Raw genomic sequence first — 19,757 nt, forward strand, 5'->3', positions numbered from 1 at the left:
GTTATGTTTTCCTCAATCTCCAGAGTACTTGTCTATCCTGCAGATTTTGGACTTAGCCTCCACAGTTGTGTGAGCCAGTTTTTTAAAATAAATATCTGTCTCTGTATATATATACAACCTGTTGGTTCTCCTTCTATAGAAAACAATGACTAATACACACAGTGTAGTTGGATGTTTTATTTTTTAAAATGTACTCTGAGGCACTTAGTCTTTTCAATGTGTTTTGACTATTTACTTTTAATGTAATTATTGATTATAGCTTTATTTTCATCTAGTGTTTTATTATTTATTTGTCTCAGTATAATTTTTCCTTTGTTTTTCCTTTGCTTTGTATTTAAATTCTTTTAGAAGTCTTTGAAAATTAATTTCTATTAGGTTTTGGATCTATCTCTTCGTGTAAATTTTTATTGGCTGCTTTAGAGATTTCACAGTATACCTAGAGTTAATATTCTGTGTCTTCAAATAAAATATGGAACCACTGCAAGTATATTGATACCTTTAAGCTCCACCATTGTTCCTTTTTGTATCTAATGTATCATAAGCCTCTCTAGACAATGTTATAATTTTTAATTTCACTTGTAATATGTAGTTTAAAGAATTTAAGAGGAGAAAAAACTTATGTTTATTCAGATATCTGTAATTCTTTTACTCTTAATTCGTGAAGGAAGCATTTCTTGTTGAGTAGTTTTGCTGGAAACATGATTTCTTAGTTTTTCTTCTGAAAATGCTTTTATTTGGCCTTTGCCCAAGGATATTTTTGCTGCATGTAGAATTCTCTGTTTCTAGTTTTTGTTCTTTCAATACTTTAAACTATTTTCCCGCTGTCTGTTGGCCTCCATGATTTCGAAGAAGAAACCTATGATAAATCAAATCTTTCTCTGCTAAATATAATGTATTAGATTTTTATATTTGCTTTCAGGACACGTTCTTTTGTTCTTCCCCAACCATACTCCCTGAAATTTCATTTTCTTTGTTTTTATCACCAAGTCTGAGGAGTTTTATGCTCTTATTTTAAAATATTTTTTTGTTTCAGGTGTATCTTTCTCTTTCATTTTGGATTTCTAGTGGCTTGAATATTAGAGGTCTTAATGCACATCTCCCTCAGCTTCTTTTTAGTTTATTTCAATCATTTTTGTCTCTGTTTTCAGATTTGATACTTTCTATTGATATAGAAATTTGACATGTATAATAAACTTGATCTTCAAGTTTATAAACTTTTTCTTTGTTTTTTCTATTTTGATGTTGAGCCCATCTCATGAATATTTCAGCTCTTGTACATTTCAGTTGTATAATTTCAATACAGTTAATTTTTATACTTTCTTTTGATGAGAACTTTATTTTCTGATCCACTTAGACTGTGTTTACTTTTACCTTCTGGAGCATAGTTATAATAGCTTTAAAAATCTTTGTGGGATAATTGCAAGAATTGCCTATCCCATCAGCATCTGTTCATTGTGTTTTCCCATGAGAAATTGTCACATTTTCTTTGTTCTTTGTACATTAAGTGTTTTTTAATCTATCATGGATGTTGTGTTATCTTTTTTTTAAAATCAACTCTGGGACTTGTTATGATCTGTTAACAAATGTTGATTTGTTTTGTTTTGGTTTATTTTGGCAAGAAGGGTCAGACTGCAAGTTCTGCCTGTCCTTTGTGGATGGCGGTTCTGATGGCACTTCATTTTTAAAACCTCTCTTGTCTTGCTTTGGGTTTTTCTTGTACATGCACTACTCAGGGATTAGGCAGAGAATTGGGTGATAATTCAGGTCTTCTTTCAATTTAGAATATTAAATTATTATTCTGGTCTGAGTCTGCCCCATACATTGCATCTCTTGGGTCAGTTTAGGGCTTTTGCAGGTTTTTACACAGATTTTGATGATCCTTCTCTCCTGTTTGCTCCTATTCATGACGCTCTCTAGCCTATAAGGACCCATTTTCTTAGTTCCTCTAACCAGAAGGACAGTTTTTCTCAGAATATTAGCTACCTGAACTTCTGACAGAAACGAACTCTGAGACAGGGACCCACTTATGGGTCATATTTACAAAAGAAAATTGAAAATTGAGACTCTTATCTCTGAAATGGGTAATCTGCAAGTATTAACTCCCCTACCCCAATGCACCTAGTTTTGTTTAGTCTTTGGAGTACTTTGGAGGTTGCTTTTTGTGTTTTTTCTATAGTTGTGGTTCTAATACACAAAATAGAAAGGCTGTATTATCCTTACTCCATCTTGGTTAGTCAAGGTATCTATTAAGTTCTTTGGCCTATTTTTTTAAAAATCCAGTTGTTTGTTGAGTTTTAGAGTTCTTTGCATATTTTGGATAACAGTGCTTTATCAGATGTTTCCTTTGCAAGTATTTTCTCTTAGTCTGTGCCTTGTCTTCTAATTCTCTTGATACAGTCATTTGCAGAGCAGTTTTTAATTTTAATGAAGTCCAGCTAATCATTTATTTTTATTGTGGATCATGTCTTTGGTGTTGTAAGTAAAAAGACATCACCATACCCAAGGTCATCTAGGTTTTCTCTGTTGTGTTCTAGGAGTTTTATGGTTTTGCGTTTTACATTGAGGTCCATTTTGAGTTAATTTTTTTTAATTTAATTTTATTTATTTTTTTATACAGCAGGTTCTTATTAGTCATCCATTTTGTATCCATCAGTGTATACATGTCAATCCCAATCTCCCAATTCAGCACATCACCACCCCCACCCCCTGCAGCTTTCCCCCCTTGGTGTCCATACGTTTGTTCTCTACATCTGTGTCTCAGTTTCTGCCCTGCAAACTGGTTCATCTGTACCCTTTTTCTAGGTTCCACATATATGCGTTAATATACGATATCTGTTTTTCTTTTTCTGACTTACTTCACTCTGTATGACAGTCTCTAGATCCATCCACGTTTGAGTTAATTTTTATGAAGGGTGTAAAGTCTGTGTCTAGATTCATTTGTTGGATGTGGATGTCCTGTTGTTTCAGCATCATTTGTTGAAAAGAATATCTTTGTTAATTGTCTTGCTTGTGCTCCTCTTTCGTCAAAGATTGGTTGACTAGATTTATGTGGGTCTATTTCTAGGCTCTCTGTTGATCTATTTGTGTATTCTTTTACCAGTACCACACTATCTTGATTACTGTAGCTTTGCAGTAAGTCTTGAAGTCAGGTAGCATCAGTAGCACTAATATTCTGTAGGGATAGCCCTGCTTTCATTTCTGATATTAGTAAATTACATCCTTTCTCTTTTTCCTTAGCTTGGATAGAAGCTTACTGATTTTATTGATCTTTTTGAAGAAGCAGCTTTGGGTTTTGTTGATTTTTCTCTATTGATTTTTTATTTTCAATTTTGTTGATTTCTACTCTAATACTTATTATTTTTCTCCTGCTTACTTTGAATTGAATTTTCTCTTCCAGGTGTCCTAGAGTGAAAACTTATGTTATTGATTTCAGATCTTTCTTCTTTTCTAATATATGCATTCAGTGCTATAAATTTTCCTGTAAACACTGCTCTTGCAACATCCCAGAGATTTTTATAAGTAGTGCTTTCATTTTCATTTTGTTGAAAATACTTTTAATTTTTTGAGATTTCTTCTTTGACCCACATGCTATTTAGAGGTATGTTGTTTAATCTCCAAGTATTTTGGGGGTTTTTCGGTTATCTTTCTGTTACTGATTTCTAATTTAATTCCATTATGGTCTGAGAGCAAACTTTATATAATTTCCAGTCTTTATATTTGTTGATTATGTGTGTTTTATGGCCCTGGATGTGGTCTACTTGGTGAATGTTCCATGTGAGCTGGAGAAAAATGTGTATCCTACTATTGTAGAATGAAGTAGTCTATAGATGTCAGTTATATCCTGTTGATTGATGGTATTTTTGAGGTTAACTATGTCCTTACTGATTTTCTGCCTGCTGGATCTGTCCATTTTTGAGAAAGGGGTTTTGCAATCTCCAACTATGATAATAGATTCATCTGTTTCTCCTTGCAGTTCTGTCAGTTTTTGCCACACAGTTTTAGGCTCTATAGTTAGGTGCATACATGTTAAGGATTGTTATGTCATATTGGAGAATTGACCCCTTTATCATGATGTAATGCCCTTCTTTATCCCTGATAACTTTCCTTACTTTGAAGTCTTCTCTTTCTGAAATTAATATAGCTGCTCTTGCTTTTTGATTAGTGTTAAATTAACATGGTATATTTTTATCCATTCATTTACTTTTTATCTATATGTGTCTATATTTAAAGTGGGTTTCTTGAAGACAACATGTAGTTGATAAACAAGTTTTTAAATGTCAGAAATGTATATTAAATTCACCCATATCTTACTTGAAGTTAGGTTTAAAATTATGTGACTATATGAAAAAATATACACGAGTATATCTTAGGTATTTACTTTTGAAATATATACTCATAGTAATTTGTTTTTAATTTTTATTTATTCAGAGTTATCTATAAACTTATGGCATCAACAAGTGAAGGAATCAGAGTACAAGCTCTCAAGGCAATGGGCTATTTTTTAAAACACCTGGCCCCAAAGTGAGTATGCATGAAATCTAAAATGGACTGTTGTATATTACATATTTATTTTATAAATCTTGGGAATAGTATTTACGTTCTGTGGTTCCCCTCGTCTATCTTTTATTTATTTTTATTCATAAAATGCTATATAAATTTAATCCCATTTCTACACGTTAAAAATGAAGTAGGGAGCAGGAGTATATTGTTTATGTTTTTATGTAAATTTTCCTTTTTTGTTGTTTATTGTAAGAATACATTTGTATAAGTTGAATTCTAGGTAAATCTAGGTAGGAACTTCATTTCAGGTGGCTTGATCATTATTTGCTTTTTACTATAAAGCTAACATAGTAACCTGGTTATTTGTCACATACTGTGTTCTGCTGTATGTGTAACTAAAACTGAAACTTCCATGTTTCCTTTTGTCTTAGCTGAATACAGATATTCATGTCCTACCTATCGTTCCTTATACCAGAAATGGACACCACCAAATTTGTCCAAAATGAACAATTTTGGTGGTAGAAAAGTATTGGTAAACTTGTAATCTTTATTTTGAATCCAGCTGGCTGACTGTAAATAAAGTTTCATTGGAACACAGCCGCAATCATTTATTTGCTTATTATCTATGGCTGTTTATACATTATAACAGCAGTGTTGATTTGTTACTACAGAGAACATATGGTCCACAAAAACTAAAATATATGATATCCGGTCATTTGCAGAAAACATTTGATAAACCCAGGGGTAGAATTAAGTTTGTGATCCTTCAGTTTCTAAAGTTTTGCTTGGAAGTTTAATTTAGTATTGATATATTTATCTTTACAGTATTCGTTTAAAAATTCTCTTGCATGTCTTCTACCTTTTCTTCCACATTGTTTTTCTACTTTACTTCGTCGGCTTTAGATTATTATTTAAGGTAGAGCTTAGCTCATGGCTAATGGAGAGAAGCAGCTAGTTAATAAATAATTGTTTTGAAGATTTTGGTGACAGTTTTTGCTGTGCTGTGGCATAGCCAGTCATATTTTTTTAAAACTTTAATTGTGCCTATGTATTTGTAGTTTGTATTTCTCTATTAAAGATTTTGTGGCCTTATAAGTTCTAGGTCTAAGAAAATTGGGGCATTATTGAGTTGGAATTTGTTAATAATGTGAAAAACATTTTTGTGTCTCCTTCATCAGCATGCATACTAAATAGTGAATAATAAAACTCTGCATTTGATTTTCTTTTTTCTATGTAATTGCAGAAGAAAAGCTGAAATCATGCTTGGACATGGATTGTTTTCATTGCTAGCTGAAAGACTCATGCTTCAGACAAATTTAATCACAATGACCACATATAATGTCCTATTTGAGGTAGGAATGTAGTTAGAATTTAATCTTCCTAATTTCTTATGAAAATACCTGTATAATTGAGTTGGTAGTGTCTAGATGAAATAAGAACATTTAGGTTTGATGTACGATTTTGAAACTAGCTATATAAAGGAAACGTGGCTGCATCTTAATAAATCTATTATTCGGTGAATTTCTAAACAGTGTGGACATCTCTGTTTAAGTATTTTCTCCATTGTATTGGCTGTTTGATGTCTCTCTTTTTTTAAAAAAAATATTTATTTATTTATTCTTGGCCGTGTTGGGTCTTCGTTGCTGCATGTGGGCTGTCTCTAGTTGCAGCGAGCAGGGCCTACTCTTTGTTGTGGTGCGCAGGCTTCTCACTGCAGTGGCTTCTCTTGTTGCAGAGCATGGGGTCTAGGTGTGTGGGCTTCAGTAGTTGTGGCACGTGGCCTCAGTAGTTGTGGCTCACGGGCTCTAGAGTGCAGACTCAGTAGTTGTGGTGCATGGGCTTAGTTGCACCTCAGCATGTGGGATCTTCCCGGCCCAGGGCTTGAACCCATGTCCCCTGCGTTGGCAGGCAGATTCTTAAGCACTGTGCCACCAGGGAAGTCCCGATGTCTCATTTTATAATCAAGTAAAAGTAGAGTTACAATGTTGAAATTATTTATTCCATGTAATGCAAGAGATATTTAGCATGACAGTACTGGACTGTATACTTAATGTTGTTTAGTGTTGTACTTAAAGTTCATAAATAGTGATGGTAATACAGTGATTATGCTAATACAATCTATTGTTTCATTTCTGTAGATTCTTATAGAACAGATTTGTACTCAGGTGATACATAAACAGCATCCAGATCCTGATTCTTCAGTTAAGATACAAAATCCTCGTATGTATTTAACATACTTCTATTTATTTTTTTGATATTTGCTTTTTGTTTTTCCACCTTTATTGTAATATAATTGACATAGAACATTGTGTACTTTTAAGATGTACAATCTGATAACTTGATATATGTATATGTTGTGAAGTGATTACCACAGTAAGGTTAGTTAACACATCCATCACTTCACACAGTTATTTTTTGTGTGTTACGTGTAGTGAAAACTTTTAATATCGACTCCCTTAGCAACTTTCAGATACATAATATGGTATAGTTAACTGTGGTCTCCAGGTTATACATTACATACACAGAGCTTATTCACCTTATAACTGGAAGTTTGTACTCTTTGAGCACCTTCTCCCATTTCTCCCACTGCCTTCCTTTTTATACTGTTATAAGTAGATTTTGCTACTAAAAAGGAAAATCACTGAAGAACCTGAAGTTGGTATTGTTGAAAACACATTGTTCAAATAATATTTCATTATAGGCATTAATATAATACTAGTTTTATTTGTGTTTGATGTTGAATATAACTTCACATTGGCTTTAGGTTATGTGGAAATGTTTATATAGAGGTTTTGAAGAATTATATGCATAAGATCTTGGGTTTTTAATGTATGTTCAGATTTTTGGTAAAGTTTTGATTGCACTATTTAGTGATGTCAGGCTAAGTTACATGGACCATGGAGGTAGCTTTCATCTTAAATTACTGTCAAGTTAAGAATACCAAGTTTGGAATTGAAAAATTTCCATCTTCTTTATTGTTTATGCACTTAGTCTTGGTTACCAGTCTTTTCTTTTGATATTTAGAGTTCTTAAACACTTATAAAACATGTACATTTCTCATCTTTTTAAGATTATTGATATTAAAATAACTGTAGAGTTTCAAAATTTAATTACTTTTTGTGTGGTGAGTTATGGTCATGTTTGTGGTACTCTATTTCAGTACTAATTTTAAAAACACATGTCACATGGTTAATTTTTCTCAGCCTTTAGGGAGATGTGGTGTCATTATTTTAGAGAGTAAAAAAGGAAAATACCTTTATTTTATTATTTTTAAAATATTTATTTATTTATTTGGCGGCAACCGAGTCTTAGTTGCGGCACACGGAATCTTCATTGCGGCGTGTGGAATGTTTTAGTTGGCATGTGGCATCTTTAGTTGCGGCATGCAACATCTTTTAGTTGTGGCATGCAGGATCTAGTTCCCTGATCAGGGATCGAACCCAGGCCCCCTGCATTGGCAGTGCAGAGTCTTAACTGCTGGACCACCAGGGAAGTCCCAAAAATACCTTGATTTTATATGTATAATATAAAATGTATTTTATGTAGCTATGGAAAAATGACTTACTGAAGTAAGAATTTTAAAATATATTATCTATGTAATATACTGGCAGAAAAGATAGGCAGTGTAATGTGTTTAAAAACATAGGACGTCTAGCTTTTCAATCTTGTCTACATGTCTTAATAGTTATGTAATTTTGGGGTAAATTAATTAATTTAGGTGTTCCTTAGTTTTCTTGTCTCTAAAATGGGGATAATAATAGTATCAACCTATCATTGTATAAGGATTAAATGTATTAATACCTGTGTTTTCTTAAATATTTTGTCTCACAATAGTATATCCTCAAAATTAGTGGCTATTATCGTCATTATCATTATTATGATTATCATCATTGTAATCATTGTGCAGGTAGAGAAAATTTGAATTTGTCATTTGAAGAGTTCAGAAATTGCTCCTAAAATATCATTAAATTTATGATAAAAGTACCTTCATATCTGATATTTTGAACTTGTTGCTTCAGAATCACCAAAAACCTTGGCAAAGTGCTGGTTTAGAAATCCTCAATTTTTAATTGGGTAAAACTTTGACATATTATTTAATTTTAAATTCAGGGTTATAGCTGTTTTTGTTTCTTTAAAGTTCCGTATCTCAGTATTAAAAGAATTTCTTTTCTTAAAGTTAGTACTAGAAATTTATACAGCATTATATTTAAGACCATTACGGTAGCAGTTTTATTTGTTCGGGGTGTAAAAAAGTTTTAATTTCCTTTTGATATTTTTGTATCTAATTTTAGATTTAGAATTATGGAAGGAAATCTTGATAGCTTTTAAAATTCACAATGATAAAGGAAAGAGTATGTGCATAGTATAGATTTTGTTGAAGAAGCTGAGAATTTATTCTCTTTTTTCTGAGATTTTGATTATATACAGATACTTTTAAGGTCAGTTTTACTAACTGGCAGAGATAAGGGAGAAGTGTCTGCAATTTTACCATCATTTAATTGTTTACAATTTAATTTCATTTATTATAACCTTTTAAAATTTAGCTTTACACATTCTAATGACAAAATTTAAAAATCCCTTTCTTGTTTATGGATGTTTTCTATGTATTGTCAGTCTTGGCTGCAGGTGATTTTTTTTTTTATAACACAGAAGAGGATGTTTTCAGTAGACATTTATGTCAGGGAAATGAAAGAAATTAAAATATACTGATGATATTACATTATGAATTTTTTGTAATGTTTTGTTTTTTACTAGTTTATGAATTGTCTTACAGAGATACTAAAAGTAATTGCAACCCTACTTCGAAATTCTCCCCAGTGCCCAGAGAGCATGGAAGTTCGCAGAGCCTTTCTTTCTGACATGATTAAACTTTTTAATAACAGCAGAGAAAATAGAAGGTAAGCAGGATCAGAAAGCATTTATTTGCAATATTCAAGTCTAGCTTTGAATAATCCCATTTTTTCTAAGAAAAATTGCTTTAAATACCATGAAATGAATTTTCTATATGCTTTTTTCATTAAGGTATACAAGTAATGTACACAGTTAATTGAGCTTTCAATACCACACTGTTTGTTTTCGATGCATAATAAAGGTGGTTGTTTTGTTTATTTTGTTTTAAACTTTTACATTTTTAGAATTCTTTCAGGTGATTTATTTTTTTAAGTAATTCCAAGTCCTCTTACAATTTTCAGGAGCTTGCTACAGTGTTCTGTGTGGCAAGAGTGGATGCTTTCTCTCTGCTATTTTAATCCTAAGAATTCAGATGAGCAAAAGATAACAGAAATGGTATATGCCATATTCCGAATCCTACTTTACCATGCAATCAAATATGAGTGGGGTGGCTGGCGTGTGTGGGTAGACACTTTATCAATCACACATTCAAAGGTAAGTTTTTTAAAATGAAAGTGTATTTTAGCATTTTAAATGTCTGTAATTTTGAGTTTTATTCTTCAACAAAATTTTATATACTTAAAATCAAGGAAAAAACAAAATTTTATATACTTAAAATCAAGGAAAAAAGGCAGATTATTCTCTGGAAATGCAGTGAAGTGAACAACTAAAAAAGGGAATAACTAAAAAGAAATATAAAATATTTCCAACTTCTTCTCTATCAAAATAGTTTTGTTCCAAATGTCATTTTCATGCGTGCTTAAGTTGATAAAGTGAAACCTTATAACACAGCATGAAGGAATTTATATTTTCAAGTAGCCATTTTCAAGATATGGTTCTCTGAAATTTGTAGTATTTTGAAGCTTTTTGAACACAAGGTGGCGCACAATATTCAAAGATGAGAAGTTATTTTAGTAGTATAAGGTGGTTGACTAAACAGAAAAAGCTCTGGCTAATTTTGCCTTTGCTCATGTCGCAGTCAGTTAAAGAACTGGTTTAGAAGAATCACTAATCTTTCTCTTTTTTTAAACTTAAGCCAGTGTTAGTTATTTATGTATAGCTTTTGTTTAAAAATATTAATGAAATGTCCTAGACATACAAAAAAGTATAAGGAATAATGTACCTACCAGTGTTTATGGAATTGGGTTCCCTATCCCAATTGCTTTGTCTACCATTTTCAACCCCTCTCTCTTCTTCCACTCACCTGAATTTGGTGTTTTTATTATTTCTATGTCTTATTTATGTTTTAACTATAGAAACACACAGACACACAGACAACACACTAAAGAATTTTATTTTTCATGTGTATACTTAATATGAATGGTATTGTATTAAATGCATTTTCCTGCAACTTTCTATTTTTACTTATCATTGTTTGAGATTCATCCATATTGACCAATGTAGTTGGTCAGTTTTCTCAATTGTATGTATTCCATGGTATGACTTTATCTGCTTACCAGTTGATGAGCATTTTTGATGCGTTTTGTATATATTGGGAAGTTTCTCTCTATATATGTTCCTAGAAGTGGAATTGATGATTTGTAGGGTGCAGATGTTAAACATTACAAGGTAATGCAATTCCTTTTCCAAAGTGGTATATCAGTTTACATTCTTGCCAGCAATGTATAAATTCTCATGGCTTCATATCACCTTATCACTTGTTATGGCTAGAGCTTAAAAAATTTTGCAAATTTGATGAATTTTAAATGCTGTGTTTCCATAATACTAATTTTCATTTTTTTGTTGTTTTGTGGGAGTTCTTCATGTATTCTTGGTCTTAATCCTTTGCTACCTATATTGTTTATGAATGTCTTCTGTCAATTTGTTGCTTGTCTGTTTATGTTTGGAGTTTTATGTTTGTGTCTTCTGAGGAAATTTTACATTTCAAATAATTAATGTAGTAAAATTTATTAGTTTCTATTATGGTTTATGGTTTTTATATCTTGTTTAAGAACTCTTTCTATATATACACAGAAGGAATATAGCTAACAAATAAATATTAATTATAAATTGACTAGAAGGATAAAGAACAGAATTGATAAATTTGGTATATCTTTAAATGTTTTATTGACTGTCATAGCTATTACTCTGGAATATTTTGCCATTCTATTGGAATATATTGTCATTTCCTAAATATATGTTTTTGGGTGTTTGAATAACTTTTAGCTATTTGTAAGTACGTAAGAGTTATTCATTCTTCTTCCTCCTTCTTCAGTGAGAGGAAGGTGCGTTATTATCATAAGGATTTACGAAGATATCTTAGATTGGAAGATACTACTCTACAGATTTATGTTTGAGAATAATCCAGTGCTAAATAAGGCAAAGATGTGATTTTCTAAAATGGCTTTGTTTTAGTCACTGCATTTTTAAGCTGACCAGTTTTAAGCTGACCCCCTAAGGCAGGGTTCAGCCAAGCATGGCCTGAGGGCCAAATCTGGCCTGGCCTGTTTCTGTAAATAAATTTTTATTGAAATACAGCCACCTGTATTTATTTATGTATTTTCTAAGACTGCTTTCATGTTAAAAGCTTTGAGTATTTGTGACAGAGACTCTTTGGCTCCCAAGCCTAAAATATTTACTATTTGGCACTTCACAGAAATGCTTTGCCACCTTTTGTCTAACTTACTTTAGTTTGTGCTGATGCCCAGCTATTCTGGTTTCGGTTGTAGTGGGCTACTGCAGTCTGGACTGATTTTCTGCTGGTATTATTTTTTCCCTTTACAAGAGATAATGAGAAAAACGGTTGAGTTTTGGTTTCACATAATTTGGATTGGACTTCAGGTATATCTGGGAGAATTCTCAGTTAGGGAAGTGCCCATATAAATTAGATTTAAAAAAATTTCTACATATTCTATGTTAATTCAGCACTTTTGTGTACACTCCAGTTTGTCGTGTCCTTAGGAAGAATGGCGAAAGGAATGTAACCTTTAGAGCAGTAATTCTTGAAGTACAGCCTGAAGACCTTGGGAGCCCAGGAGACCATTTCAGGGAGTGGTGAGGGCCTCCTTTTCCAGCTACGTATCTAGTTAGAGGATGGATTTTTTTCATGTACTGCAACCAAAACTATATAATACAACAGATTGAATACAAAAGCATATATTAGAATGTAGCCATCTTCTATTAAACCAGAATTGAAAGAGATTTGCAAAAATATGAAATAATAGCGTTCTTCTCATTATTATTATTGTTTTGAAAAAGTCATTTTTCAAAAAATATCTTATTTATATTAACATATACTGGGTTTATTGCTTTTTTGAAATGAATTAATATTTGTAGAATTTCGTAGTTTTAATTTCTAATATGGTAGCTAGTAATAGACACACCCCATATAAGTAAAGATTTTCGGGAGGTACCAGTACTTTGGATCCTGAGACTAAAATGCTTGAGAACTGAAATGATAGGCTATTTAGGTCCAATAGCCTAGTCTCGTCCACAAAACAAAAGAGTCAGACTTGGAGAAATCTCAGGCACCTTTGAGCTATTGAGCATTTATGGCTAAATATTATATCCAGTCACCAGTCTATTTGTGTAAGTCATGAAGAGAACATGGGCTTTGGAGACAGGATAGTCCTGGGTTTGAATTCTGATTTATAGTCAGTTTTAGTTGTGTAAACTCAGGGAAGTTTCTAAACTTTTCTTAACCATCGATGTCTAATCTAAAAATGGTAAATGTGGTAATATATGTGTATATCTGAAGTTAGGAGTTAATGAGTGAAATCACAGGAAATAGAATTAAACGACTATTTTCCTTTGTTATAGTTCTGTCATTCCTCCTGTTAATTCTTTTGTTCTCATTCTTACTGCCAGCATACTAGTTAAGGCCCTAGTCACTTCATGTTTGGTATAAATACAGCTTTTAAAATGAAGAATTAATTACATCCAAAATAATTTGCATGGCATATATGCTATGAAGTGTTATAAAGGAAACTGTGTGACTACCCAGCTTAAAAAAAGTTCTCCCTTTCTAATAACTACCCTCCTCAACCCAAATCTAATTATCATTTTGAATTAGTGTTTATTATTCCCTTCTTGAAAAAGTTAAAAGAGTGTATTCCTAAATAATATAATCTCTCATTTTACCTGTTTCTGTATTTTATGAAAGGGATGTCGTACTGTGTGAGCTCTTTGTTACTTATTTTTTCTCATCAAACCTTTTGTCTCTAAGATTCTTTCTTATTGTTACATGTAGCATTGCTTCATTCATTTTCACTGCTATGAATAATTCAGGTGCTCAAAGGCAAAGGTTTTAATACCCCCCTTCTCTCTCCTCTCTCTCCTTCTCCCCTAGCCTCTTTCCCCCCACTTCCTCACTCTCTCTCTTCCCCCTACTTTCTTCCTCTTCCCAATATCCAACGAATCACCACCCAACCCCCTGCATTGGCATTGACTGTGGATACCTGGTGCAGTCTGTGCTACCCTCTATCACTGCCTAGCTAGCTTGCTCCCTCTTTGCTTATTTCTGTTTCTTCTTTTAGCCACCATCTCCTTCTTTCCCATCCCTCTCCTTCTCTTTCTTTGTTTTTCCCTCCAGTGTTCCTCCACCCTTTCTGTACCCCCTATCTTCTCTCTCCCCACCCCTCCCCAACCTCTTCTTTTTCTCTGTTTATATTTGTTTTGTCTCTGCTCCCTTCCCCCCTCTCCCCTGTCTGTTGGTCAGACCCTCCATGGGCTCTCTTACTCGTTTTCAGTCACTCTGCGTCTAGGTCTTACTCCAGTGGCCCACCTCTTTTCTTCCCCTTTCTACCTTTATGTTTCCTCTTTTTGTTCTTAACACTCCTCCCTTTTGTTTTTCCTGTCTTCTTCTAGTTGAGTACCTTCAGGTTTACTACGAAAGATAGAAAGATGAATCCGGAACAGATCTTATCCTGAAAGAAGTTACTTTCTAATACGGGAGATAATACATGTACTGAAAGACAGGGCAGGAAGGAATAAGTGTCCTAGAAGAGAGATTCACAGTGAAAGGAGAGGGCCTTTGAGAGGTTTGTAGAATGGATGTCATTTGACTACAACCTTGAAGGGTAATAAATAGGATTTGGGTACGTAGAGACTGGGGTGATGAGAATCACTGGTGGAGGAATTGGCATAAGCAGAGGTGCATAGATGATTTCCCTGAGGGAAAAGCATGTGGAATTGTTTGGTTTGCTTGGGGGTGTGTAAAGTACATGAAGAAGAGCAGTAATGTGTCATATAGGAAATGTAGACTAGTATTTATTTAAGCAAGTATGATCCTGTAATAACTCTCATATTATATTCTTGGTCAAAAGTGGCTGTTAATTGTAAGCTCTCAGCAGGGATGAAGGGTTTTATACTTCGTCATATCTCCCGTAACGGGGCATAGTGCTGAGTGCTTGGCAGTTGCATGTTAAATATTTGTTTCAGGAAGGAGGAGGAAGGACTACGCCATCATTGTTTGGGGCTATTTGGTTCCACTGTCATGTGGCGCCATGCCACCCTGTGTGTGCCTTAGTGCCTCAGTCTTCTCTTATCCACGACCCAGGAAATAGCCGTAGCAGCTGTCTTTAAATTACTTATGTCAGAATCTATGCCTGTGTCTATCTGAGTCTATGTCAGAATCACACACTGTATGTTTTAGGGATCATCTCATCAGAGGAACTTGGGATGCACATCTTCTAGTTTCTTGGACCCCACCTCAGAATCCTAATCTGAATCTCGTGGTATGTTCCTAGAAATCTGCATTTTAAAATAAGTCCTTCTTATGTACTCTAAATTTTGAGGGCCCCTCAGATTGTACAGGGAATTATTTTGACTAACTTTTATAAAATTATCCCCTTCCCACTTTCACACTAAGATGCTAATAATAATATACTCTTTAGAAAGCATAATGAAGATAGAAGAAGTCTATGTAAATTAAATATGGACCCCAGTTATGACCCCTTAATACATTTTTTATCATAAAGGAAAATGTATTTTTTCTTTCTGGGAGCATATTTTAAGGCACAGAAAATGTTAAAGGAAGAAATATAAACTACTTTTCTTATGAAGTATCTGAAATCAGTATTTTTTAGACTCAAATTTATACACAAGAAACCCAAAACAGGCTTTAAGTTCTCTGTGTGAATTTATATATATATAAAATTAGTTCATATTTTTCTTTACTCCAGTGACTTAGGGCTTTAAACAGATCTTAAAACCTTTGCAAGGAAAATAGTACTTTACGGAGAGGCTTCTTTTGCCTACTTTGAGCCAAGAACCAGTCTTTGCCTCAAGTTTTAGGATTACAGTTATAAAATGGAGTAAACAGTGATTAAGTTCATGTAGAGTATTTTGTCTGAGTAAAACTACACCTGTCCCTTTTTGCTGTTAAAGTATACTTTAAAGAATAAGTGCTGAAGCTTTACTTTATGAGGGGGAAAAGAAAAACTTAAAGTTACAAGTTGCTTCTTGTGATTTTCACCTTTAATTTTAATGTTTCATAAATGTCTTTCAGTTTTATTTCTCTTTTATGAATTTTCTTCATTGATTAAAAAGCTTTTTTCTCTTTAATGAAGTTTATATAAAGTAATTAATTTGAATGTAACTATGTTAATTTTTTTTGAATTTTAATATCTTGATATCTGTTTTTAAAGTAAAATGGAAAACTTATACTCTAAAGCTCTTCAAATCAATATTTAATAAAGTTTAGGATGGAGCTGAAGTGATTGAGTAAGTAGGTGAACAATTTGTAGCATGCTGATAAAAGTTCTGCTGAAATGATTGGAACCAAATTTTTTTCTCTGAAGATATTAATTCTAAAGGTTTACAAATATTTCAACGCATATAATACTGAAATAATGTATATTTTTTCCTGTTTGCAGTCATTTAAAATCTTAGTATCACAGATTTATAACATGGTTCTTCATAAAGAACTGGTGTGTAAAAAACTAACATTGCAGAATTGGATAGCTTTTGCAGAGTTACATCAGGATACATGTAGCTGCTATAAAAAGCCAAAGAAACTCAATTGCAATTTTATTGTCCAGTTTGATAGATATCCTGCCACCTTTGTAGCAGGGAAGCTGTTTGTCACTGTATCCCTCTCCTCCAACAGCTGAACTAGGTTTTATAAGCAGTAATGGGCTCTTCTAGTGTAACTGTACTTTGTGTGTTTTCTAGATTTTTATTATTCCTCTTTTTCTTTACCTTTTTTTAATGCTTCAGATCGAACATTATCTTGAGTAATTAAATAATACTGTTTTCACTTGGTACGCTAAAATGCTTCTACTCTTTAATAGAAATTTAGATTAAGGCATTTAATATATTCTGAATTGTAAGAACTGTCCAAAAATATTTTTTTCTAAACAATAAAACTAAAACTGTGTTTTGTCTAGGCGGCCTATATTGCCAATGTAGAATCAATCTATGACTTAAAATAATCAACAAGTAAAAGTTTTTTTCACTTGACTTAAAGATATGATATGACTTAGATTTTTCTCCCCAGATGATAAATTTGGGGTAAAGTATTTAGTTATCTTGGATTATTTAAATTATCTTTAGATTTATTTGCTGTTAACAGTCTGATGAAATGGCTTAAACATAAATGTCAGTCATTTTATATAAGAGGAAAGTACAGTTTAGGTTGGGTAAAAAGCATGTGGAAATCAGTTTTGTTAGAATTCACTAAGTGGTTTCTTAAAAGTATTTTTAAAAATCACAAGGTATAAACTGGCAAATATAAACATGCATGTATTTGTATGTGTGAGTTTATGGTGTCTATGTAATAAAATTAAAAGCTACGTATTCTTGTAAGAAATTTCAAGAGTTATAAAATTTTCATATTTCATGGATTGTCAGTATTTTGTACTTAATTGCTAAAGTATTCGTTGGCTTCAAATTTTTTAAACAAATAGTATTTATTGTTTTTTTATTTGTACAATTATATGTGCTCATTGTAGGAAATGTGGAACCTACTGCAAATGTATACGCACAAAATCCAGAAATCACCTCTTATCCAATCACCTGTGCATGACTTAATATTTTGGTGCAAGACTTTACAGTCTTCTGTATATAAATATACACATACATATAATTATTTTCTTATAAAACTATAATACTTATGTTATTTTACAGTACTCTTTCAATTAATGATACACTTCTTACATGAATTTAATGGCTGCATATTATTAGGTATATGTATATTGCATAATATTATGGGAGAAGTAAAGTTAAGAACAAAAGCTGCAGCTTTGATGTAACATCTGAATGCTATCAGACCACATGTAGTTCTAGGAAGGAATGATTGAATAAATGATTCAAGTTTACTTTTCATATTCTGGCATTCTCCAAAATTTTATTGGAAAAATTGGTGGAGGTGATATTTTAAAAATCTATTGAGTTGTATTATAGTGTATTGCATATGCACTATAGTTTAATTTTCCCTTGTTTTTGAGCAGTGATGAGCCTGTGCCTATATAACTGTCTCTTATTTTGTAGGATAAATTCCTAAGGTTCGATTAGGAGTCTGCACATGTTTTTAAAAGTTTTAGTAGGTATTGCTAAGTTGCTATCTAAAAACTTGTGTATGAATTTATATTCTAGCTTTGCACAAGAGTACCTGTCTGGATTGTTCTTAAGAAAATAAAATTGGTCAAGATTAATCTTTGTAAAAACAAAAAGATTAGTAAGTTAGTAGCTGTGTGATACTATTTTATGTCGCTGTGCTTCCTATCTTCATGCATATAAAATGAGGGTTATGCTACCTGTCTTTTTAGGGTTGCTCTGAAGATTGTCTCAATATATGCCAGATGCTTAAAATAGTGTGCACTAAGCATTCTGTGTATCTCAGCTGTTGTGCAAGTATTTAAAAACATATCTGGTATTGCCCATCAAAATGAGCTTAACTTAGTATTTATTACGTGTATATTTTTAGGCATGTTGTGGAATAGGGAACAATTATTGATTAGATGGAAGTTTTCATACTTTAAAGAAGTTGGAGGGAAGAATATTTCTTTAAGTAAATTTCTTTTAAATTAATTCTAGAATGTTTCCATGTGTTAGTATGATTTATAGAGATTAAGAGAATACTAAGTTGGTTGGAAGGCTTTCTTTAAATTGCATCCTCACTTGGTGTTAATAAAGAAGTCTCATTCAAAAATCATTTTATGAAAGAGTAAAGTTTGTTTTTATATTTACTAGCATTGCTTACTAAAAGGGGTGAGCTTGAGACCAAAAGTTGCAACTTCGATGTAACATCTGAATATCAGACCACTTAAAATTCTAGGAAGAAATAATTGAGTGAATTAATTTGCTTTTATATTCTGGATTTCTCTAAAACTCTGTTCAGAAAAATTAGTGGAGGTAATTTTTAAAAAATACATTGAAATTAATTTAAAATGTTGTTGAAGAGAACCAGAGTCAGACAATAGTTAAATTAGTAAAATTAGATTTTATTCAGGAACTCTTGTAAGAGGGGAAAAAAAGACCTGAGTGTAGAGATTGGCTTAATTCTGAATACAGCAAGGAGAAATGGGGATTTTATAGCCACGGAACAAGGTAGGAATGGGGGGAAGGGCTTCAGTAGATGGAAATTTAATAAGAGGAAACATGTGGGGTGGGGGAGATTCTGGTTAACCGGACTTCAACAGGACTCTTGCTGAAGACAGGCCAGGCTGATTAGATATCACCTGGGAGATGGTGGGGAATGAGGAACTGATCAGATGTCAGTGTGAACAGATATTGAGGATGGGGAATTCTCTCTAAACTGACCTAGGATTCTTGCTGAAACTCAGAGCTGTAGGTCTGACGAGGACAGAGGGCCCAGGTGAGACGAGGATTCAGAGCAACCTTACTAAAATTTGGTTCCGGAGAGAGTGTTTGTCAATGTAAACAAAAATACAATTGTATTACTTTTAAATTTGTTTTTTTCCCTTCCTTGGCAGTTTGTATATAGGTATGTCCCATTTTTTGTTTTTCATTATTTTTTTTTGTAGTGGGTTTATTTTAAGCTACATATAAGTGGAATAGTAGGATTTACAAGTCAAATTCATTAGAAAATAACTTTGTAATTTGTCTGTGTTAAATCACAGAGTTGCCTTCTAAAAAGAATTTTTATTTATTTATTTGGCTGCGTTGCCTTTTAAGCAGTGAATAAATAAAGCTTGCCCTTACCTGTATGATAAAATTTTGATTCCTTCTCATGGTTCCCAAAGCCTTTAGTAGTCTGTTACCTCCTTGCCATTGACACTGCTTACACTATTTTTATTGCTCGTCACTCCTAGAAATGCTTTGTTACTGCTTTACCAAATAACTTCAGTGTCTTAAATGAACCATGTTCTTTCACCATCCATTCTTACACATACCTTCTTAAATTCCTTCTGCATGGCATCTCCCCTTGCTCTTAATCCTTTTGTTTCCTCCATATGAGTAATCAT

At 32.7% G+C, this 19,757-nt stretch overlaps 1 protein-coding gene across 4 annotated transcripts in view; it reads left to right on the forward strand.

Moving 5' to 3' along the window:
* LRBA (LPS responsive beige-like anchor protein) overlaps positions 1-19,757 on the forward strand; it is a 727,902-nt gene that overhangs the window by 138,804 nt on the left and 569,341 nt on the right. For all 4 annotated transcript variants that reach the window (XM_033857307.2, XM_033857309.2, XM_033857305.2 and 1 more), the window contains exons 18-22: positions 4,429-4,521; positions 5,744-5,852; positions 6,639-6,720; positions 9,275-9,398; positions 9,693-9,885. In XM_033857307.2, the coding sequence (XP_033713198.1) occupies positions 4,429-4,521; positions 5,744-5,852; positions 6,639-6,720; positions 9,275-9,398; positions 9,693-9,885 (601 nt within the window). The remainder of the gene's footprint in view (positions 1-4,428; positions 4,522-5,743; positions 5,853-6,638; positions 6,721-9,274; positions 9,399-9,692; positions 9,886-19,757) is intronic.

The sequence above is a fragment of the Tursiops truncatus genome, chromosome 5 (assembly GCF_011762595.2).
Source record: "Tursiops truncatus isolate mTurTru1 chromosome 5, mTurTru1.mat.Y, whole genome shotgun sequence".
Classification (NCBI taxonomy): Eukaryota; Metazoa; Chordata; class Mammalia; order Artiodactyla; family Delphinidae; genus Tursiops; species Tursiops truncatus.